General features: G+C 42.6%; 1 protein-coding gene across 1 annotated transcript in view; it reads left to right on the top strand.

Annotated features, from left to right (window-relative positions):
* Positions 1-25,015, top strand: part of WDFY1 (WD repeat and FYVE domain containing 1) — a 213,021-nt gene extending 188,006 nt beyond the window's left edge. Inside the window, exon 12 of the mRNA XM_069213483.1 lies at positions 24,386-25,015. Within this exon, the coding sequence (XP_069069584.1) occupies positions 24,386-24,445 (60 nt within the window). The 3' untranslated portion in view covers positions 24,446-25,015. The remainder of the gene's footprint in view (positions 1-24,385) is intronic.
* Positions 25,016-25,471: the final 456 nt, after the last annotated feature.

Genomic DNA, 25,471 nt, shown 5'->3' with positions numbered 1-25,471 from the left:
ACATCCACATCTTCCCATACTTGGAAGATTGGTTAATAAAAGCCAGTATCATCCACAAATGCCAGCAACATCCTCAAGACACAGTAAATCTTCTACACAACTTGGGATTTACAATAAACTATCTCAAATCCCATCTTCAACCTCACAAATACAGCCTTATCTCTGAGCAATTCTGAATACTCATTCAGGATTGGCATATCCAAATCTTGTAAGAATTCAGCTTTTCAAAATCTGCTGGTTCAATTACAGGAGAATCGTACTTTCACAATAAAACTAGTGATGCAACTATTAGGGATGATGTCTTCGTGCATTGCAATCATTCCCCATGCAAGACTTCACATGCATCCAGTACAACAGTGCTTATCTGGTCAGTGGCCTCAGTCACAGGGTCATCTTCAAGATAGTGTTGTTGGACCACCAGACTCACCGCTCTCTGCAATGATGGAATCCCACCAATCTTTCAAAAGGTTGGCCCTTTCAGGACCCTGTACCTCAGATCACTCCTACAACAGATGCATCCCAGGTGGATCGGGGAGCGCATCTCAACAACCTTACCGTACAAGGGAAATGGGATCCCAGTCAACAGACTTATCACATCAACTATTTGGAGTTGGTAGCAGTCTCCCTGGCACTCAAGGCATTCCTGATACAAATTTCTCACAAAGTGATTTTAGTCTGTACAGAGAACATGAAAACTATGTACTATTAGCATAAACGGAGGAGGGAGGGGTGTTTTGCTTTCCTTATCTTGTGACCGAGCTGACAAAACTTCTCTGGAATGCACTTCTTAGTTTAAAGAACACATTTATTATTATTACTTCACCACCAGGTTCCTGAGAGACGAGATTAGTAGGTTGGAAGCACACGTTTAAAAGTAGTCACAGCCATGAAAGAAAAATATATCAAAGTACTTCTCAATTGCGATGTTCACAGCAAATACATGTGATTATATTATACCAAAACTTCAAAGCAAAGAATAAAAGTCAAAAATTCATCACCGTAGGGCCTATCACTGCTCGTCCTCCTTCTCATGCCTGCAAGTTGATGACTCCTGTTCAACTGCGAGAAAGAGATTTTCCACCCAAACGGGAGGTCAGGCAGCTGACGTCCGCTCCTGACTGAAGTCCTGGAAAATTCCCCCTTGCTGCTGCCCAGGGACACCGTAAAAAGCCTGCTAACAGGCCCCTTCCTCTCAGAGTTGGGAAATAAACAAGCCATTGGAGATTGGCCAGATCTCCTAAACCTCTCCTCTTCCCAAGGCTGAGTAGAAAGGAAAACACAAAATATACACTCTCTTATCACTTTAGAGTTCGTGTGAATTCAATACGAAAAACACAGCTTGGTCCACCATGTGAAAAAACTCAGCTCATCTGCAATGTCTCAACTGTAATGTCTAGCTCCACGTTAAAGCCAATAGGCAGCTAACCTAAATACCAAATGTAATGTCTAATGCCATGTTAAAGCCAATAGGCAGCTAAACTGAATACAACATGTAATGTGCTACTGGTGAACATTGAACAACTAATATGTGCAGTGGTGAAACACAAAGTCATTGGTCAAACGCAATTAATGGCATAACAGGGGGTTACACTCCTCTCTGATGTCTCTTCTAGCTCTATTAATTTGGAAGTGGGTGATTCACAATCACATTCAATTACTGGCAGAATATCTCCGAAGGAATGGACAATCAGTTTGCAGACCTAATAAGCAGGATACAGCAACAAGTCCACGAATGGGAACTTCACCCACAAGTACTTCACCAATATGTTTGCCTCTGGGGAACACCAGAATCAGACCTCTTCGCCACTGTAGAAAACTCAAAACGCAGAAACTTTGCGTCCAGATAACCACACCCTCAGTCCAAAAGCAGTGCTCTGTGGATGAATTGATCAGGGATATTTGATTACACTTTTCCATCTCTCCCACTCATTCAATTTCTGGTACTCAAATTGAAACAAAATCACTCACCATGATCCTTGTAGCTCCCACATGGGCACGTCAGTCCTGGAACACAACACTATTTTCTAAGTCTGTGGTTCCCCATCACAAAGTTCCCAAGTGACCACACCTTTTTGACTCAGAAGAGAGGTCAATAGAGGACAAATAAGGCATCCAGACCCCAAAACATTTAGTGTTGCAATATGGCTCCTGAAGTCATGGAGTTTGGGTATTTACAGCTTCCTTCTGAATGCATGGACAATCTTAAAGAGGCACACAGACCTACAACTAGACAGTGTCATGCTGCAAAATGGAAACGTTTTGTACATTACTGTCAACCTAAAAACACTAATCCACTTAAAGCGTCAGTACCAGACATTGTTTGTTATTTGCTACATTTACAAAAGGCAAATTTAGCATACCATCTCTATTAGGCCATAGCTGCTTATCTTCAAAAACTCTTTGTTTAGAACTCCTGTTATTAAGGCATTTATGGAAGGCCTTAAAAGAGTTATTCCACCATGGGTTCCCCCCGCCCCAGTATGGAACCTTAGCATAGCCCTTACTAGACTTATGGGACCACCATTTGAACCCATGCATTCCTGTTCTCTGTAATTTCTTTCATTGAAAGTTTCCTTTTTAGTAGCTATAACTTCACTAAGATGTGTAGGTGAAATACAAGTGTTCACCTTAGAGGAACCTTTTCTCTAAGTACATAAAGATAAAATAGTTCTTAGGACAAACCCTATATTTCTACCTAAAGTAGTTTCATCATTTCACATTAATCAGTCAGTTGAGTTACCTGGTTACCTGTCTTTTTCCCACAGTCAATCTTTTTGTGGCTTTTTCAAAACCTCACAAAGGTGATCCAGTTTCAAAGAATGGATTAGCTAGATGGCTAGGCAAGTGAATTCCAACTTGTTATCTTAAAGCTAAAAGACGATAACCAGCAACTCCTAAGGCACACTCTACAAGGCAAAAGGGGTCTCTGTGGCCTCTTTAGGAAACACTCCAATAGCAGATATTTGCAAAGCTGCTACTTGGTCTATACCACACACATTTACTAAACACTTTTGTGTAGATGTTTTAGCTGACAGCAAGCAAATGTTGGTCAAGCAGTCCTCGGGACACTTTTTCAAGCTATTCAACTCCTACATGCTAGCCATGGATTATTTGGAGGGGAGTGCTTTACAGTCTATGCAAAGCATGTATATCTACAGCCACACATGCCATAGAACGGAAACTGTTACTTACCCAGTAGACATCTGTTTGGGGTATGTAGTGCTATAGATTCACGTGCGCCCTCCCTCCTCCCCAGAAGCCTGTAGTCGTTGTAGTACGAAATATTATACATATGTATATACATTGCATGGATATCTCTTTGTCACTTACTATATATCTATATGTTCGATGGCATGTGTAGCTGCAGATACACATGCTTTGCATATCCCACCATCTAGTGTTGGGCTCGGAGTGTTACAAGTTCTTTTTCTTCGAAGAAGTCTTTTCGAGTCACGAGATCGAGGGACTCCTCCCCTTTCGGCTCCATTGCGCATGGGCGTCGACTCCATCTTAGATTGTTTTCTTTCCGCCATCGGGTTCGGACGTGTTCCTTTTCGCTCTGCGTTTCGGTTCGGAAAGATAGTTAGAATCTCGGAAAATTCAACGGTATTGTTTGCGTTCGGTTTCGGGTTAGTTACAACAGATCGACACCGAGTTTTGAAGAGCTCCGGTGGCCCTTCGGGGCTTTCGATCCCCCGTCGGGGCTGGTCGGCCCGACCACGTGTCTCTTCAAGGCTAATGGAACGGACCCCATTCCGCTTCTGCCCCAAATGTCACACCAAGTATCCATATACAGATCAGCATCTGGTCTGTAACTTGTGTTTATCTCCAGAACACAAAGAAGATACTTGTGAAGCCTGTCGAGCATTTCGGTCAAGGAAGACATTAAGAGACCGAAGAGCAAGAAGACTACAGATGGCGTCGGCGCTGACAGGACAAAAACACTTGGAGGAGGAAGAAGAAGCCTTCTCCATCGAGGATTCGGACTCGGACGAGGTCGATCCCGAACAGACGGCAAAAACCGTGAGTAAGACGTCGACACACAAAACTCACGGAAAGACCACTAAAGCCCAGGGGACGCCACCGCCAGAAGGCCATGGCTTAACCCGAAAAATAGGTGACCGATCATCGGCACCGAAAAAGGGCACGCATGTGTCGAAGACATCCGACTCCGGTCGAGATACCGGCACAGAGCAGACTCGACCCCGAGTCAGCGGGTCAGAGCAAGTTCGGCACCGAGAGGGCGGCACCGAAACGAGTCAGCACCGAGAGACCGGAACTCCGAAAATTTTAAAAGTGTTGTCGGAGCCGAAAAAGACTGCCGAAAAAATTTCCATTCCAAAACATCCGGATTCGGAACCGAAAACAAGTTCCTACACAGAGGAACAGGGACTGTCCTCACAAATGCAAGGACATAGGTTCGGACAAGAAGTAGAGTCAATGGAGCCAGACTACACTCAGAGAAGGCTCCACATCCAAAAGGACACAGGGAAGATAAGTACTCTTCCCCCAATTTGGATGAAAAGAAGACTTGCCTTTCAAGAAAAAGACAAGCAGCCACAGGCAAAGGTGGCAAGACAAGTAACACCGCCACCATCTCCACCACGCTCAACGCACACATCACCGGTAGCCACTCCACCACTGATGCAGTCCCCAATCATACTGGAATGAGTCAGGATGATCCCGACGCATGGGATCTTTATGATGCACCAGTATCAGATAACAGCCCAGACTGTTATCCAGCGAGACCGTCGCCACCTGAGGACAGTACAGCCTACACACAGGTGGTGTCAAGAGCAGCGGCGTTTCATAATGTCACCCTGCATGCAGAGCCTATTCAGAATGACTTTTTATTTAACACACTATCCTCCACACATAGCCAATACCAAAGTCTCCCTATGCTACCTGGAATGCTAAAACACTCCAAACAGGTGTTTCAAGAGCCTGTGAAGGGCAGGGCCATAACTCCAAGGGTGGAGAAGAAATACAAGCCACCGCCAACAGACCCTGTATACATCACGCAGCAATTAACACCAGACTCTGTGGTAGTAGGGGCAGCTCGCAAGAGAGCGAACTCACACACCTCGGGAGACGCACCATCTCCAGACAAGGAGAGTCGCAAGTTCGACGCTGCGGGGAAAAGGGTTGCAGCACAAGCGGCCAACCAATGGCGCATTGCCAACTCACAGGCATTGCTGGCGAGATATGATAGGGCTCATTGGGACGAAATGCAACATTTCATTGAACACTTACCCAAAGAGTTCCAAAAAAGGGCACAACAGGTGGTGGAGGAAGGACAGAGTATCTCAAATAATCAGATACGCTCGGCAATGGATGCAGCAGATACAGCTGCTAGAACAGTAAATACAGCAGTGACCATAAGGAGACACGCATGGCTGCGTACATCAGGATTCAAGCCGGAAATACAACAAGCCGTGCTCAATATGCCATTTAACGGACAGCAGTTGTTTGGGCCGGAGGTGGACACTGCTATCGAAAAACTTAAAAAGGACACTGATACAGCCAAAGCCATGGGCGCACTCTACTCCTCACAGAGCAGAGGCACATTTCGCAAAACACAGATTCGAGGGGGATTTCGAGGACAAAGCACAGAACCCTCAACCTCACAAACAAGGCCCACTTATCAGAGCCAATATCAGCGAGGAAGTTTTCGGGGACAATATAGAGGGGGCCAATTCCAAAAGAGTAGAGGGAAGTTCCAAAGTCCCAAAACTACTCAAAACAAGCGGTGACTTTGACGTCACAAATCCCCAACACATAACACCTGTGGGGGGGAGACTAACCAAGTTCTACAAACATTGGGAGGAAATAACAATAGACACTTGGGTCCTAGCAATTATCCAGCATGGTTATTGCATAGAATTTCTCAAATTCCCTCCAAATGTCCCACCGAAAACACACAATATGTCAAAACAACACATGGATCTTCTACAAGTAGAAATCCAAGCGTTGTTACAAAAAGATGCAATAGAACTGGTACCAATTCATCAGAGAGGAACAGGAGTTTACTCGCTGTACTTTCTCATACCCAAAAAGGACAAAACTCTAAGACCTATATTAGATCTCAGAACATTAAATACCTACATCAAATCAGATCACTTTCACATGGTAACATTACAGGACGTAATCCCATTGCTCAAACAACAAGACTACATGACAACACTAGACCTAAAGGATGCATACTTCCATATACCGATACATCCTTCACACAGAAAGTACTTAAGGTTTGTATTCCAAGGGGTACATTACCAATTCAAAGTGTTGCCATTCGGGATAACAACTGCGCCAAGAGTTTTTACAAAATGCCTGGCAGTAGTGGCCGCACATATCAGGAGGCAGCAAATACATGTGTTCCCGTACCTAGACGATTGGTTAATCAAAACCAATATGCGAGAACGGTGTTCACAACACACAAAGTATGTCATAGAAACCCTCCACAAACTAGGTTTCTCACTCAACTACACAAAGTCACACCTTCAGCCGTGTCAAACACAGCAATACTTAGGAGCAACAATCAACACAACAAAAGGGATTGTCACTCCAAGTCCACAAAGGGTACAGGCATTTCACTATGTAATTCAGGCCATGTATCCAAAACAGAAGATACAAGTCAAGATGGTGATGAAACTACTAGGCATGATGTCCTCATGCATAGCCATTGTCCCAAACGCAAGGTTGCACATGCGGCCCTTACAACAGTGCCTAGCATCACAATGGTCACAGGCACAGGGTCAACTTCTAGATCTAGTGTTGATAAACCGCCAAACATACACCTCGCTTCAATGGTGGAACAATATAAATTTAAACCAAGGGCGGCCTTTCCAAGACCCAGTGCCTCAATACGTAATAATGACAGATGCCTCCATGATAGGGTGGGGAGCACACCTCAATCAACACAGCATCCAAGGACAATGGGACACTCAGCAGAGACAGTTTCACATAAATCACTTAGAACTACTGGCAGTATTTCTAGCGTTGAAGGCATTTCAACCCATAATAAGCCACAAACACATTCTTGTCAAAACAGACAACATGACAACGATGTATTATCTGAACAAACAAGGAGGAACACACTTGACACAGTTGTGTCTCCTGGCACAGAGAATATGGCATTGGGCGATTCACAACCACATTCGTCTAATAGCACAGTTTATTCCAGGGATTCAGAATCAGTTAGCAGACAATCTCTCTCGGGATCACCAACAAATCCACGAATGGGAGATTCACCCCCAAATACTAAACACTTACTTCTAAAGATGGGGAACACCACAAATAGACCTATTTGCAACAAAACAAAATGCAAAATGCCAAAACTTTGCATTCAGGTACCCACAAGATCAATCTCAGGGCAATGCGTTATGGATGAGCTGGTCAGGGATATTTGCATATGCTTTTCCCCCTCTCCCACTCCTTCCGTATCTAGTAAACAAATTGAGTCAAAACAAACTCAAACTCATACTAATAGCACCAACCTGGGCAAGACAACCTTGGTACACAACACTACTAGACCTCTCTGTAGTGCCTCATATCAAGCTTCCAAACAGACCAGATCTGTTAACTCAACACAAACAACAGATCAGGCATCCAAATCCAGCATCACTGAATCTAGCAATTTGGCTCCTGAAGTCTTAGAATTCGGACATCTAGACCTTACACAAGAATGTATGGAGGTCATAAAACAAGCAAGGAAACCAACCACAAGACATTGCTATGCAAATAAGTGGAAAAGATTTGTTTATTATTGCCATAATAATCAAATTCAACCATTACACGCATCTGCTAAAGGCATTGTAAGCTACTTACTGCATTTACAAAAGTCAAAGCTAGCTTTTTCATCCATTAAAATACATCTTACTGCAATTTCAGCTTATCTACAAATTACAGCAATCAACTTCATTATTTAGGATCCCAGTCATAAAAGCATTTATGGAGGGCCTAAAGAGAATTATTCCACCAAGAACGCCACCAGTTCCTTCGTGGAACCTTAACATTGTCTTAACACGACTCATGGGCCCACCTTTTGAACCCATGCACTCATGTGAGATACAATATTTAACATGGAAAGTAGCGTTTCTCATTGCCATCACATCTCTAAGACGAGTAAGTGAAATACAGGCATTTACCATACAAGAACCCTTTATTCAGATACACAAGCATAAAGTAGTTTTACGAACTAACCCAAAGTTCTTACCAAAAGTCATATCACCGTTTCACTTAAATCAAACAGTAGAACTACCAGTGTTTTTTCCAGAACCAGATTCGGTAGCTGAAAGAGCACTACATACATTAGACATCAAAAGAGCTTTAATGTACTACATTGATAGAACAAAACAAATAAGAAAAACAAAACAACTGTTCATTGCTTTTCAAAAACCTCATACAGGGAATCCAATATCCAAACAAGGCATTGCCAGATGGATAGTTAAATGTATTCAAACCTGTTATCTCAAAACAAAAAGAGAACTGCCTATAACACCAAAGGCACATTCAACTAGGAAGAAAGGTGCTACTATGGCCTTTCTAGGGAACATTCCAATAACTGAAATATGCAAGGCAGCCACATGGTCTACGCCTCATACATTCACAAAAGATTACTGCGTGGATGTGTTAACACAACAAGCCACAGTAGGACAAGCAGTACTACGAACTTTATTTCAAACAACTTCAACTCCTACAGGCTGAGCCACCGCTTTTGGGAGATAACTGCTTACTAGCCTATGCAAAGCATGTGTATCTGCAGCTACACATGCCATCGAACGGTAAATGTCACTTACCCAGTGTACATCTGTTCGTGGCATGAGACGCTGCAGATTCACATGCGCCCACCCGCCTCCCCGGGAGCCTGTAGCCGTTTCGAAGTGTAGCCGTTTCGAAGTTGATCTTGAACATTTGTAAATTTGTAAATATATCACTTTAAACACCATTATGTACATACATATTTACTCCATTGCATGGGCACTATTACTATAATACACAACTCCTACCTCACCCTCTGCGGGGAAAACAATCTAAGACGGAGTCGACGCCCATGCGCAATGGAGCCGAAAGGGGAGGAGTCCCTCGATCTCGTGACTCGAAAAGACTTCTTCGAAGAAAAACAACTTGTAACACTCCGAGCCCAACACTAGATGGCGGGATATGCAAAGCATGTGAATCTGCAGCGTCTCATGCCACGAACAGATGTACACTGGGTAAGTGACATTTTCCATCTATATATATATATATATATATATATATATGTTCAATGGCATGTGTACCTGCAGATACACATGCTGTGCATTATCCTGCCATCTAGTGTTGGGCTCGGAGTGTTACAAGTTGTTTTTCTTCGAAGAAGTCTTTTCGAGTCACGAGACCGAGGGACTCCTCCCTTTCGGCTCCATTGCGCATGGGCGTTGACTCCATCTTAGATGGCATGGCATGGGCACTGCAGGGGCCCCCAGGGGCCCCGCGGCACCCCCTACCGCCATCCTGTTCCTGGCGGGAGACCCGCCAGGAACAGGATGGCGGTAGGGGGTGTCAGAATCCCCATGGCGGCGGAGCGCGCTCCGCCGCCATGGAGGATTCTCCCGAGCAGCGGAAAGTCGGCGGGAGACCGCCGACTTTCCGTTTCTGGCCGCGGCTGAACCGCCGCGGTCAGAATGCTCGACGGAGCACCGCCAGCCTGTTGGCGGTGCTCCCGTGGTCGGTGACCCTGGCGGTCACCGACCGCCAGTGTCAGAATGACCCCCTTGGTCTGTAATCTGTGTCTATCACCAGAACACAGGGAGGATACTTGCGAGGCTTGCCGGGCATTTAGATCGAAGAAGACCTTGCGCGATCGAAGAGCTAGAAGGCTTCAGATGGCGTCGACACCGGCCGAACAGATCGACGTCGAGGAAGAGTAGAGATTCTCCATTCACGAATCGGACTCGGACGACTCTGAAACTGAGCAGCCGAAGGCGCAGCCAAAAACTGTGAGTAAATCTGCCCCGGCCAAGACTCACTCTAAAATTATAAAGGCCAAGGGGATGCCACCGCCAACAGGCCATGGCTTAACCCGAAAACACGGTGACCAAACATTGGCACCGAAAAAGGCCTCTCAAGAGCCGAAGACATCCGACTCCGGTCGAAATACCGGCTCCGAAACAACTCGGCGCCGAGAGTTCGACACCCCCAAAGTTAAAAAGGTTTCCTCGGAGCCGAAAACAGGCTCCTACACAGATGAGCATGGACTTTCTAGCCAAATGCAAGGGCACAGATTTGAGCAGGAATTAGCCATGGGAGAGCCAGACCATACTCAAAGGAGGCTGCACATCCAGAAAGAGACTGGTAAAATTCAAACTCTTCCACCAATAAAAATAAAAAGGAAGCTAGCATTCCAGGAAACGGAAATGCAGCCAAAAGCAAAAGTGGCAATAGACAAAACACCACCAAGGCTTTCGCCACAGCCTTCACCACTGCACTCACCACATCTGTCCCCAGTAGCAACACCCCCAATGCAGTCGCCAACACACACACGGGGATGACACAAGATGACCCAGATGCATGGGACTTATATGATGCACCAGTTTCTGACAACAGTCCCGATTGCTACCCAGCAAGGCCATCACCACCAGAGGACAGCACTGCATATATGCAGGTGGTATCAAGGGCAGCTACTTTTTATAATGTAGCAATGCATGCAGAGCCGATAGAAGACGACTTCTTATTTAATACCCTGGCATCCACTCACAGCTCTTACCAAAGTTTGCCAATGCTCCCAGGCATGCTAAAGCACGCCAAAAAGGTGTTCCAGGACCCAGTAAAAGGCAGAGCCATCACGCCTAGGGTGGAGAAGAAATATAAGCCTCCCCCAACGGACCCTTTGTTTATAACACAGCAGCTGACACCAGATTCGGTGGTCGTGGGAGCAGCCAGAAAAAGGGCAAACTCCCAGTCGTCAGGAGACGCACCACCGCCCGACAAGGAAAGTCGGAAGTTCGATGCTGCAGGCAAGCGGGTGGCAGCACAGGCAGCCAATCAATGGCGGATTGCCAATTCGCAGGCTCTACTGGCTCGCTATGACAGGGCACACTGGGACGAGATGCAACATATAATACAGCACTTGCCCAAGGAACACCAAAAGCGTGCCCAACAGGTTGTTGAGGAAGGACAGGCAATTTCCAACAACCAAATAAGGTCTGCAATGGACTCGGCAGACACAGCAGCACGGACAGTGAACACTGCGGTAACCATTCGTAGGCACGCATGGTTACGGAGCTCAGGTTTTAAACTGGAAATCCAGCAAGCTGTGCTAATTATGCCGTTCAACCAAGAACAATTGTTTGGTCCGGAGGTGGATACGGCAATCGAAAAACTCAAAAAGGACACGGACACGGCCAAAGCCATGAGCGTGCTCTACTCCCCACAAAACAGAGGCACTTTTAGAAGGCCACAATTTAGAGGGGAGTTTCGTTCCCAAACCACAGACCCTTTCACCTCACAAGCCAGACCCACATAACAGGGCCAGTACCAAAGAGGTGGTTTTCGAGGATCATACAGGGTTGGACAATTCCCAAAACCAAGGGGGAAATTCCAAAGCCCTTAAACCCCTCAAGCTAAACAGTGACTTCAATGTCACAAATCCCCACCACTCAACACCACTGGGGGGGAGACTTACCGCATACTACCACAACTGGGCAAACATAACTATGAATGCATGGGTCCTAGCCATTATCCAACATGGTTATTGCATAGAATTCATAAATTTCCCACCAGATGTGCCCCCAAGAGCACACAATATGTCCAAACAACACTTAGACCTCTTACAGCTAGAAGTTTAAGCATTGTTACAAAAACAAGCAATAGAACTAGTGCCCAAACATCAAAAAGGTACAGGTGTATACTCCCTGTACTTCCTAATTCCAAAGAAAGACAAAACGTTGAGACCCATATTAGACCTCAGAACTCTGAATCTCTACATCAAATCAGATCACTTCCACATGGTAACACTTCAAGACGTGATTCCCTTACTCAAAAAACAGGACTACATGTCAACGTTAGATCTAAAGGATGCATATTTCCATATACCCATACATCCTTCTCACAGGAAATACTTAAGGTTTGTAATACAGGGAGTGCATTACCAATTCAAGGTGTTACCATTCGGGATAACAACAGCCCCAAGGGTGTTCACAGAATGCCTTGCAGTAGTAGCCGCTCATATAAGGAGACAGCGTCTAAGTAGTATTCCCCTACTTAGACGACTGGTTAATAAAAACCAACACTCAACAACAGTGTCTGCTTCACACACAATACGTTATAGAAACTCTACACAAACTAGGGTTCTCTATAAATTACCAAAAATCACATCTAGAACCCTCCCAAATACAACAATACTTGGGAGCAACACTCGACACACAAAAGGCGATTGCCACTCCAAGTCCACAAAGAGTACAAGCCTTCCAAAATATAATATAAAATATGCACCCAAACCAACACTACCAAGTGAGGTTTGTAATGAAACTTATAGTCATGATGTCTTCATGCATAGCCATTGTCCCAAACGCAAGACTACACATGCGGCCCTTACAACAGTGCCTAGCAACACAATGGACACAAGCACAGGGTCAACTCCAAGATCTAGTGTTGATAGACCGCCAGACACACATCTCGCTTCAATGGTGGAACCCTATAAATTTAAACCAAGGGCGGCCATTCCAAGACCCAGTGCCTCACTACGTGATCACAACAGATGCTTCCATGATAGGGTGGGGAGCACACCTCAACCAGCACAGTATACAGGGACAATGGGACGTTCAACAAAAACAACTGCATATAAATCATTTAGAACTGTTGGCAGTGTTTCTAGCATTGAAATCATTTCAACCACTGATAGCCCACAAACACATTCTTGTCAAAACAGATAACATGATGACAATGTATTACCTAAACAAGCAAGGAGGGACTCACTCGTCACAACTGTGTCTCTTAGCACAAAAAGTTTGGCATTGGGCGATTCACAATCACATTCGCCTAATAGCACAATACATCCCAGGGATTCAAAACCAGTTAGCCGACAATCTCAATCGAGATCATCAACAGACACACGAATGGGAGATTCAGCCCCAGATCCTACAAGATTACTTTCTACGTTGGGGAACACCAAAAATCGACCTATTCACAACAAAAGAAAACGCAAAATGCCAAAACTTTGCGTCCAGGTACCCACACCCTCTGTCCAAGGGCAATGCGTTATGGATGAGTTGGTCAGGGATATTTGCTTACGCTTTTCCCCCTCTCCGACTCATTCCTTATCTGGTAAACAAACTGAGTCAAAACAGACTCAAACTAATACTCATAGCACCAACTTGGGCTCAACAACCGTGGTACACAACACTGTTGGACCTATCAGTAGTACCTCACGTCAAACTACCAAACAGGCCAGATCTGTTAACTCAACACAAACAACAGATCAGACACCCAAATCCAGCATCGCTCAATCTAGCAATCTGGCTCCTGAAGTCTAGGAATTTGGACACTTAGACCTTACACAAGAATGTATAGAGGTCATTAAACAATAATAAAATTCAACCGCTACATGCTTCCGCAAAAAACATTGTAAGTTACCTGTTACACTTACAAAAATGTAACCTAGCATTCTCTTCTATCAAAATACATCTCACAGCAATATCTGCCTATCTGCAGATTAAACATTCAACATCGCTCTTTCGAATCCCAGTCATCAAAGCATTTATGGAAGGATTAAAAAGAATCATATCCCGAGAACACCACCAGTCCCTTCGTCGAACCTCAATATTGTATTAACACGACTCATGGGACCACCATTTGAACCCATGCACTCTTGTGAAATGCAATACTTAACTTGGAAGGTAGCCTTCCTGATAGCTATCACTTCTCTTAGAAGAGTAAGCGAAATACAAGCATTTACTATACAAGAACCCTTTATACAAATACATAAACATAAAGTGGTTCTCCGTACAAATCCAAAATTCTTACCAAAAGTTATATCACCATTCCACCTAAACCAAACAGTGGAACTCCCAGTCTTTTTTCCACAACCAGACTCAGTAGCAGAAAGAGCCTTACATACGTTAGACATCAAAAGAGCACTAATGTATTACATTGACAGAACAAAACAGTTTCGCAAAACAAAACAATTATGTGTAGCCTTCCAAAAACCTCATGCAGGGAATCCTATATCCAAGCAAGGCATTGCTAGATGGATAGTGAAATTTATTCAAACCTGCTATATTAAAGCAAAAAGGGATCTACCTATTACACCAAAGGCGCATTCCACTAGGAAAAAAGGTGCCACAATGGCTTTTTTAGGGAATATACCTATGACAGAAATTTGTAAGGCAGCCACATGGTCTACGCCTCATACATTCACAAAACATTACTGTGTAGATGTGTTAACAGCACAACAAGCTACAGTAGGACAGGCTGTATTACGAACATTATTTCAAACAACTTCAACTCCTACAGGCTAAGCCACCGCTTTTGGGGAGATTACTGCTTACTAGTCTATGCACAGCATGTGTATCTGCAGCTACACATGCCATCGAACGGAAAATGTCACTTACCCAGTGTACATCTGTTCGTGGCATGAGACGCTGCAGATTCACAAGCGCCCTCCCGCCTCCCCGGGAGCCTGTAGCCATTAAAAGTTTAATGAAACTTGTAAATTTGTAAATATATACTATTTGTATACACATTATGTACATACATACTTACTCCATTGCATGGGCACCTTTACTATATACATAACTCCTACCTCACCCTCTGCGGGGAAAACAATCTAAGACGGAGTCGACGCCCATGCGCAATGGAGCCGAAAGGGAGGAGTCCCTCGGTCTCGTGACTCGAAAAGACTTCTTCGAAGAAAAACAACTTGTAACACTCCGAGCCCAACACTAGATGGCAGGATAATGCACAGCATGTGAATCTGCAGTGTCTCATGCCACGAACAGATGTACACTGGGTAAGTGACATTTTCCATATATATCACCAAAAGTATTCACCGCTCTCCACGAAGTTTCAATAGTGCATATTTATTTCAAAATAACAACCACCAACGCGTTTCAACTCCCCAAGGAGTCTTGTTCACAGTGAATGAGTCCCTTTTCCCTTTTGCTATTTAGGGAAGCAACTTCCACTAATAGTGTCTTACATGGGAGCAGTTTTCACCCAAGACCATTGATAAAGAGTATTCCATTTGGTGAATTTCTAAGAATGAGACGGAACTGCTCCAGTGATAAAGAAATGGAGAAACAATTCAGTATGGTGCGAAAACGATTTATGCGCCGTGGATATTTAAGAACAAATATTGAATTAAGTGAGAAGAGGGCTAAAAGGATATCTCGACAGGAAACATTGATAGATAAGGGTGTAAAAAGAGGAAGTGATAAGGAGGAAATATGTCCTCATCTAATTCTCAGCTATAGTAAGGAAAGTAAGGACATAGAATCAATATTTAGAAAACATTGGAAAATACTGAGACGTGATCAGGATTTGGCAAGGAGAATAGGCTGCAAACCACAAATATCATATAGGAAGTCACGCTCATTGAAAGACATATTGGTAAAAAGCCACTATGTGGCACCAATTTCAAGGAATTGGTTGAAGAACGAGGCGACTGGCTTTTATAAATGCAATAAATGCAAAGTGTGTCAGATTGCAAGAAATACTAAAACTTATATGGATTATAGTGGCAAGGCCATACACATTTCACAGAGAATTACTTGTGACAGTCAATATGTAGTTTATATACTTGAATGTGAGTGTGGTTTGAGATATATTGGTAGCACAATATGTCTGCTGAAGAAAAGGGTTTTGGAACACACTAGAGCCATTACCAATCAAGACATGAGCTACACAATGGCAAAAGAAATTGTGAGGTCACACACTAACGACTGGAGATCGCTAAGATTCATGGGAATAGCGCAAATGAAAAAGAGTGAGAGAGGGGGTGACAGAATTCGAAAGTTAAGACAAATGGAGAGTAAATTCATTATTCAGCTCCGCACTAAAATGACTTATGGACTGAATATGGATGAGGAATTACATGTGCATTTGTGATTTTGGAATAGGGATAAATACGTGGTAACAATGGTAACCATGTAGGGTGGTTACTGATCAATACTACTAAACTATATAATATTCCTGTCAAAAAACGATAGTCATCAAGTCGGAGAGAAAAGGTATTCATTGATGTTTGTGTGGAACTAATAGAATAGAATAAATTAAGAGACAAGAAAAAATATTGTAAAAACTATTATAAGGAATGAATTCAATAAATCTCTTAAGACCAATGCAGACACATAATAATAGTTGCTTGACCGGAATATGCTGTAATATAAGAGTGACACTATTTCTTTATACATATATGAAAAATGAAATAGATTTTAAAGGGTAAATAGTGTCATACATGTACAGTTGAAATAGTGAAAATGAATTAGTAGTAAATACAATCAGTACGAAATCGTAAATTAGAAAGGAATGGAAGAACATAAAAGAATACAAGGGAATAGCATTACACATTGAGAATGGGATTGTTTAATTTTAAATTTAGAAAATTACTTATTTTTAATTTTAACTGTAACATATGTAAACTACACTATCCATAATGCAATGTGTATGATGTAGTGACATGGAGTATAAATAGCAAAAGGGACTCATTCACTGTGAACAAGACTCCTTGGGGAGTTGAAACGCGTTGGTGGTTGTTATTTTGAAATAAATATGCACTATTGAAACTTCGTGGAGTGCAGTGAATACTTTTGGTGATTTGTATTATTCGAGACTGGTCCTCTCCGTCACTGGCACCGGCAGTGGAGTGCGCCGCCCAGCAACTTTCAGACCACTTTTGTTTGAGAAAAAAAATAATTATATATATATATATATATATATATATATATATATATATATATATATGTTCGGTGGCATGTGTAGCTGCAGATACACATGTTGTGCATTATACTCCTGCCATCTAGTTTTGGGCTCGGAGTGTTACAAGTTGTTTTTCTTCGAAGAAGTGTTTTCGAGTCACGGGATCGAGTGACTCCTCCTCTTCGGTTCCATTGCGCATGGGCATCGACTCCATGTTAGATTGTTTTCTTTCCACCGTCGGGTTCGGACGTGTTTCCTTTCGCTCAGATAGTTTGATTCGGAAAACTTTGAAAACGCTTTATTTTCATCGGTATTGTATCCATCTGGTTCACATCTTCCTTCGACACAGCGGTACCGTCAGAAAAGGCAACTCTACTTGCCTTTCGGGGCGCACGCGCCCAACTCGGGCCTAGTCGGGCCGACCGCGTGAAAGCCTCAAGGATCGGACTCCATTCCGGTTCTGTCCTCTGTGCCACGCAAAATATCCTTATACAGACCAGCATCTCGTCTGTAATCTTTGCCTTTCCCCAGATCATCGGGAAGAAAATTGTGAGGCCTGTCGGTCCTTCCATTCCAAAAAGACTCTTCGAGACAGGAGGACACGAAGACTCGAGATGGCATCCAGAAACTCGGAACATCTCTTACGTAGAGGAGGAGGAGATCATGCACACAGCAGTTTCCGTTCGAGGTTCCGACTCCGAACAGGAATCCGAGGAGGACAGACTGGTCACGGCGGGACAACATGTGAGTACGCCTGTCCCTGTACCATCACAAAGACTGAACCATAAGGCCTTGGGTACGTCACTGCCGGAAGGCCATGGCTCGACCCGAAAAAAGACATCCGGTGACCAAACTGCCAGTTCGGCCCCAGAAAAGGCCCTCCTCTGAAACCATCGGAGGCAAAAAAAGGCTCCATGTCCGACTCCAGCAAACACCATTTTTCATAGTGAAAATTCGGAAACCCCCTTTCGGAGCCAAGAACATCCACTCCACCATCTTTTTCGATACCGAAAAAGCCAGATTCGGAGCCGAAAAGGGCAGGTTACACAGAGGAGCATGGACTTTCACAGAAACTAAAAGAAAGCCACGAAACCTCTGAAGAGGAGTATCAAGTACAGCCAATACTTGAAGTAATGGACGAAAGGCAAGCCAGGATTCATATCCACAAAGAAACAGGAAAAATCCTAACAGCACCTCCTCTAAAACCGAAAAGAAAGCTAGCCTTTCAGGAGGAATTGGACACTATGCAGCCACCAGCTAAAGTGCCAAAGCCAAAGGAGAGACAACCACTTCCTCAATTCTCTCCTCCTCATTCTCCTCCTCACTCTCCACACCTGCATACCTCTCCTCCTACCAGTCCTACACCAGTGCAGTCACCATCATACTCTTTTGACTCACAACAGGACAATGTAGATCCATGAGATCTTTATGATCCAGATCCCATTCCTAGCAATGTCCCAGACAGCTGTCCCTCTAAGCCTTCACTACCTGAGGATAGCACTGTGTATAATCAGGTTATAGCTAGGGCTGCAGCTTACCATGGGGTCGCCATTCACACTGAACCGTTAAAAGAGAATTTTTTGTTTAAAACCCTCTCTTCCACACATTCAGAATATCAGTGCCTCCCCTTGCTCCCAGGCATGTTAAAACACGCCGATCAAATATTTAACGAGCCAATTAAGGCACGTATAATTACACCCAGGATAGAGAAAAAGTATAAACCACCTCCCTCTGATCCTGATTACATAACACAACAAGTTCCTCCAGATTCAGTTGTAGTCAGCGCTGCCAGAAAAAGGGCAAACTCCCAGTCATCAGGAGATGCACCCCCACTAGGCAAAGAAAGCAGAAAGTTTGACGCAGCAGGGAAGAGAGTTGCATCCCAAGCAGGGAATCAGTGGAGGATAGCTAACATACAAGCATTGTTAGCTAGATACGACAGGGCCCATTGGGATGAGATGCAAGACATAATTCAGCACCTCCCCAAAGAACATCAGAAGAGGGCACAGCAAGTGGCGGAGGAAGGGCAAGCCATCACAAATAATCAAATTCGATCTGCCCTAGACGCAGCAGATACCGCTGCCAGAAGTGTCAACACTGCAGTAACAATAAGAAGGCATGCATGGATCAGGTCCCCGGGCTTTAAACCCAAAATACAGCAAGCGGTATTAAATATGCATTCAATAAAAAGCAACTTTTTGGGCCCAGAAGTTGACCCAGCCATTGAAAAATTGCACAAAGACTCAGACACCACAAAAGCAATGGGTGCACTCTACTCCACACCATACAGGGGTTCCTTTCGGAAACCCCAGTTTAGAGTTGGATTTCGAACACAAACACCAGAGGCATCCACACCGCAGGCAAAACCAACCTACCAACCACAATACCAACAAGGTGGTTTTAGAGGCACATATAGGGGACAGTATCCCAGAAATAGAGGTAAATTTCAAAACTCTAAACAAACTTCACAGCACCCTAACCAGTGAATTGTCTCATCCCCTTCCACTCCACACCTCTCCTGTGGGGGGGAAGATTACAACAGTTCCACACCAATTGGCAAAACATTGCCACAGACAATTGGGTATTATCAATTATCTGCAATGGTTATTGCCTAGAATTGATACAAACTCTCCCAATCATTCCACCAAAATCCACACAAACTATCCACACATCACATCAATCTGTTAAACGAAGAAGTCAAATCACTATTACTCAAACAAGCAATAGAACCCATGACACAAGATCAAGTAGGGACAGGAGTGTATTCACTATATTTCCTGATTGCCAAAAAAGATGGCACCCTAAGACCAATATTAGATCTCAGGACCCTCAATCTTTACATCCTGTCAGAACATTTTCACATAGTAACTCTTCAAGATGTTATCCCACTACTCCAAAAATACGATTTTATTGCAACATTAGACCTCAAGGATGCATATTTTCATATATATATCCAGCCTGCGCACAGAAAATATCTCAAGTTTGTCATTCAAGGAAAGCACTATCAGTTCAAAGTGTTACCCTTCAGAATAACAACAGCTCCAAGGGTGTTCACAAAGTGCCTAGCGGTAGTCGCAGCCTACCTAACAAGACAACATATACATGTCTTTCCATACCTAGACGATTGGCTAATAAAATCAAACAGTCATATGCAGTGTCAAAACCATACGCATTACGTAATACAAACCCTGCACACGCTAGGGTTCTCAATAAATTACCAAATGTCGCATCTACAACCTGCACACATACAACAGTATCTCTGTGCAATACTAAATACTCAAAAAGCGCTAGCATGTCCAAATACACAAAGAATACAAGCATTCCAAAACATAATCACACAGATACAGACAAATCAACAGTACACTGTCAGATTTGTCATGAAGATTTTAGGGATGATGGCATCGTGTATTGCAATTGTTCGACACCCAAGACTAAACATACAGCCCTTGCACAGTGCCTTGCACAACAGTGGTCACAGGCACATGGTCAACTTCAAGATCTAGTGTTGATAGACTGCCAAACATGCATGTCCCTTCAGTGGTGGAATTCCACAAATCTAAACAAAGGGCGGCCATTTCAAGACCCTGTGCCTCAGACCATAATTACAACAGATGCATCAATGATTGGATGGGGAGCACACCTCAACAATCACAACATTCAAGGACAATGGGACAACAAACACAAACAACTTCACATAAATCACCTAGAATTGCTAGCCGTATTCCTAGCACTCAAAGCCTTTCAACCTCTTCTCCTTCACAAACACATTCTGATCAAAACAGACAACATGACTACAATGTATTACCTAAACAAAGAAGGAGGGACCCACTCATTGCAACTGTCCCTTCTAGCACAAAAGATTTGGCATTGGGCAATACACAACAACATTCACCTTGTAGCACAATACATTCCAGGGATACCCAACCAATTAGCAGATGTTCTCAGCCGAGATCATCAACAAGCACACGAGTGGGAAATTCATCCCCAAGTGCTTCAGACATATTTTCATCACTGGGGAACACCAGACATAGATCTATTCGCCACCAGCGAAAACGCAAAATGCCAAAACTTGGCATCCAGGTTCCCACACTCTCTATCCAAGGGCAATGCTCTATGGATTAACTGGTCAGGGATATTTGCTTACACTTTTCCCCCTCTGCCGCTCATTCCATTTCTAGTCAACAAACTGGGTCAAATCAAACTCATACTTATAGCACCAATGTGGGCACGTCAACCATGGTACACGACACTGTTAGATCTGTCAGTAGTACCACACATCAAACTGCCCAACAGTCCAGATCTGTTAACACAAAACAGACAACTGATCAGGCATCCAGATCCAGCAATACTCAATCTCGCGATTTGGCTCCTGAAGTCTTAGAGTTTGGATGTCTACATCTTCCAACAGAATGTATGGAAGTAATTAAACAAGCTAGAAAATCCACTACCAGGCAGTGTTATGCACACAAATGGAAAAGGTTTGTGTTTTACTGTCAGTCTAAACAGATTGCCCCTCTTTCAGCATCAATACAAGACATTGTAGCTTACTTGCTTCATCTGCAAAAATCTAATTTAGCCTTTTCGTGCATCAAAATACATCTCACTGCTATTTCCGCGTATTTGCAAAATATACAACACACCTCTCTATTTAGAGTCCCTGTTATCAAAGCCTTCATGGAATGACTAAAACGCATCATACCACCAAGAACACCCCCAGTGCCTTCATGGAATCTAAATATTGTACTCATACGACTCATGGGTCCACCATTTGAACCTATGCATTCATGTCAGATTCAATTCCTAACATGGAAAGTAGCATTCCTAGTTGCAATTACTTTATTAAGGAGAGTTAGTGAACTACAAGCTTTCACTATTAAGCAACCCTTCATACAAGTACACAAACATAAAGTAGTACTTCGGCCAAGCCCAAAATTTCTACCAAAGGTGATATCACAGTTTCATATCAATCAAACAGTGGAACTCCCAGTCTTCTTCCCATAGCCAGACTCTGTAGCAGAAAGAGCGCTGCATACATTAGACATTAAAAGTGCTGTAATGTATTACATTGATAATACTAAATCATTTAGGAAAACCAAACAGTTATTAGTTGCGTTTCAAAAACCACATACTGGTAATCCTATCTTAAAACAAGGCTAGCTAGATGGATAGTAAAATGCAACAATGGCATTTTTATTAAATATACCAATGACAGATGCAGCCACTTGGTCAACACCCCATACATTTACCAAGCATTACTGTGTAGATGTGTTAACAACACAAGAAGCCACAGTAGGACGGCTGTACTAAGAACACAATTTCAAACAACCTCAACTCCTACAGGCTGGCCACTGCTTATAGGAGGAAAACTGTTTTGTAGTCTATGCATAGCATGTGTATCTGCAACTACACATGCTTTCGAACGGAAAATGTCACATACCCAGTGTACATCTGTTCGTGGCATGTTCCGCTGCAGATTCACATGCGCCCTCCCCGGGAGCCTGTAGCCGTTTAAGTTAAAACATTCATTTGTACATATGTATATATATATCTCTATTCCATTTGCATGGACATCTCTTTTCTTTACACTCTATCACTCCTACCTTACCCTCTGCGGGAAAACAATCTAAGATGGAGTCGATGGCCATGCGCAATGGAGCCAAAGAGGAGTCACGCGATCCTGTGACTCGAAAAGACTTCTTTGAACAAAAACAACTTGTAACACTCCGAGCCTAACACTAGATGGCAGGACTATGCATAGAATGTGAATCTGCAGCGGAAAATGCCACAAACAGATGTACACTGGGTAAGTGAATTTTCCATATATATATATATATATATATATATATATATATATATATATATATATGTGTAGTTTTCCTACTTGTTACACGTAGGTCTGCGCCCCCACGGCAGACTGATACGGGATCGAGAATCCCTTTCGTATCCGTCCTTCTGTTTTATCCAAAAGTAGAAAAAACTTCTCAGTCACTCGATGTCTCTTTTTAGAACTCGTGAACAAGGGAGCTGCGACTCCGGAAACGCTTTGGTTGATTTGTTTTGCAAATTAAATTAATCTAAAAAGAGAGACATCGAGTGACTGAGAAGTTTTTTCTAATTTTGGATAAAACACAAGGACAAATATATATATATATATATATATATATATATATATATATATATATATATATATAGATTTGCATTAGCATGGACATCTCTTTTCTTTTTCACCTCTATACTCTATAACTCCTACCTTACCCTCTGCGGGAAAACAATCTATCATGGAGTCGATGCCCATGGGCAATGGAACCGAAGAGGAGGAGTCACTCGATCCCGTGACTCGAAAACACTTCTTCGAAGAAAAACAACTTGTAACACTCTGAGCCCAACACTAGATGGCATAAGTATAATGCACGGCATGTGACTCTGCAGCGGAACATGTCACGAACAGATGTACACTGGGTAAGTGACATTTTCCATATATATATATATATATATATATATATATATATATATATATATATATGTACACTTCTTACCTCACCCACCTGCAGGAAAACAATCTAACAAAGGACTTGGTGCCTGTGCACACTATCACCAAGAGGAGGAGTCACTCAATCTTGTGACTTGAAAATATTCTTCGAAGAAAAACAACTTACAGAAATACAAAATAATTGGTCATAATTGATTAAAAGACTACCAGGTACTTTAAGCTAGCCCATTTACTGGTCTATAACCCTGGTTGGTGACTAGCTCTATATCTACCCACCCCTACTCCCTGCCCCATTCATTTCAGATTTCTTTCATAGAATTTAATTCTTTCATTGCATCTTTCAAACCACCTATCTTTGCATGTACCACCATTTGTTAGGAACTTCCTTGTGTTACTCCTGAGCCTTCTCACAACACATCTAATTTCAAATACCCTGCTGTAAAACCTGAATTCCATTGACGGTGATCCTCATAATGTTTGTCTCATAAAATGTTCTGTAAATTGCTGGAATAGACCAAACTCCTGGCCTGTAATTTGCCATGTTATCTCCTGTAGTTGTTGTTGTGTTTCCTTTTGCAGGTCTAGTTGTATAATGGTCAGGCTACCATGATTTAAGTTCTTAAAGTCAATTTTTACAACACTGATTTCTTACTTTAGATTCTCAAATAGATAGCTAGTTCTTGTGACCAGATTTTAAATTCCATCCACTTATTTTGATCTTTTTAAATTAAATGTTTGATAAAGATTTGTTTTATTAATCATACAAAATAGGTAAATACTTAGCCAACCACATTACATTTAAAAAATGCATTCATAACAAAGTCCATGAAGTTCTCATCAATATTGTTTTACAATAATAAAATGATAACACATCCTAAATAACGAATATCAAACTAGATTCAGTATTTCGTTGTGATGTTTACTGTGTAATAAGTGATTTATCATTCAATGTTCTCCTGTGGTGCCACCACCTAATAACGTTTTTTTCTCCTTTGCTTTTAGATATGGGATATGACGCCAGTCGTTGGTTTCAGCGTTGCCACTGGATTCTCCTCGCGCTGATTATTATCTTAACTTGTTAATGCACCTTATGTACACCAACATGCACTGCAAAAATGAAATTCCTTCCTCCGAGCAACCCTTGAATGTGGCTGCTTGACCTCCCCCTTTCCTCTCAGGATGGATACTTAGCTTTTTTACGTAACTTTATTCTTAAAGACATTTTAGGCACAGCCTATGTACTCAAATACAGGTTAACCACTTGTTAACTCACAGAAGCAATTGGACTGCAACCATTATTGACACTTTGACAAGATGGAGCACCTGTATCTTAGTCCACCTCTAAGGTGAACAACAGCCTACTTTCATTGATGAAGTGTAATCTTGATATGCAATTAAAGGACAATGAAGTAACTGAAGCAGTATGAAGTTATAGTAGTGAAACAACGTTGACAATACTGTGTAATCGCCATTTTGTTACTTTCCGTTTCCTGTGGTGTTCATAGTAATTTTGTAGCTTGACAGAACTAGATGTACAGGTTAGCTTTTGTAATACGAAGGATATAAGAAAGGTTTGGTAAATTGTATAGACACCTAATCATGAATACATAAATAAAAACATAAAAAATACTACCCTTAAGTATCCTTCTCTTCTTAGTACTCTAAGTTGGTGGAGAAAGCCAACAGCTCTGTAAGCAGCTTTATATTTTAAGTCCTAGGGGATGTAAACAATCACTATTATAACAAACAGCCATTTCTCTTCTGGTCTGAATCATTGTTCCCATCGCTTCATTTTTGTTTTTCAACAGACTGAAGAAGAACATTCATTTTGATTACTATATCTTCCAGTAGGCCTTTTCATGTACGTTTTTCACCTAAAAAGGATTGTTTTCAATATTGTGCCCACGCTTTGCATCCCCTTTTATTACTATTCCAGCTATTCATACTATTCATATGACCAGTTCTAAAAGAGGGACCCAAACCGCCCTGATTAATGTTATCAGTTTGATCATTTTGAACATTTTGTATGAAAGTAAAATTTTAAAAACAGTTAAAAACATATCTAAAGGGTATACTTTTTTATTGCTA

Source organism: Pleurodeles waltl, chromosome 11 (assembly GCF_031143425.1).
Source record: "Pleurodeles waltl isolate 20211129_DDA chromosome 11, aPleWal1.hap1.20221129, whole genome shotgun sequence".
Classification (NCBI taxonomy): Eukaryota; Metazoa; Chordata; class Amphibia; order Caudata; family Salamandridae; genus Pleurodeles; species Pleurodeles waltl.
The sequence above is the reverse complement of the archived record's forward strand: the minus strand, read 5'-3'. Positions and strand labels throughout refer to the sequence as shown.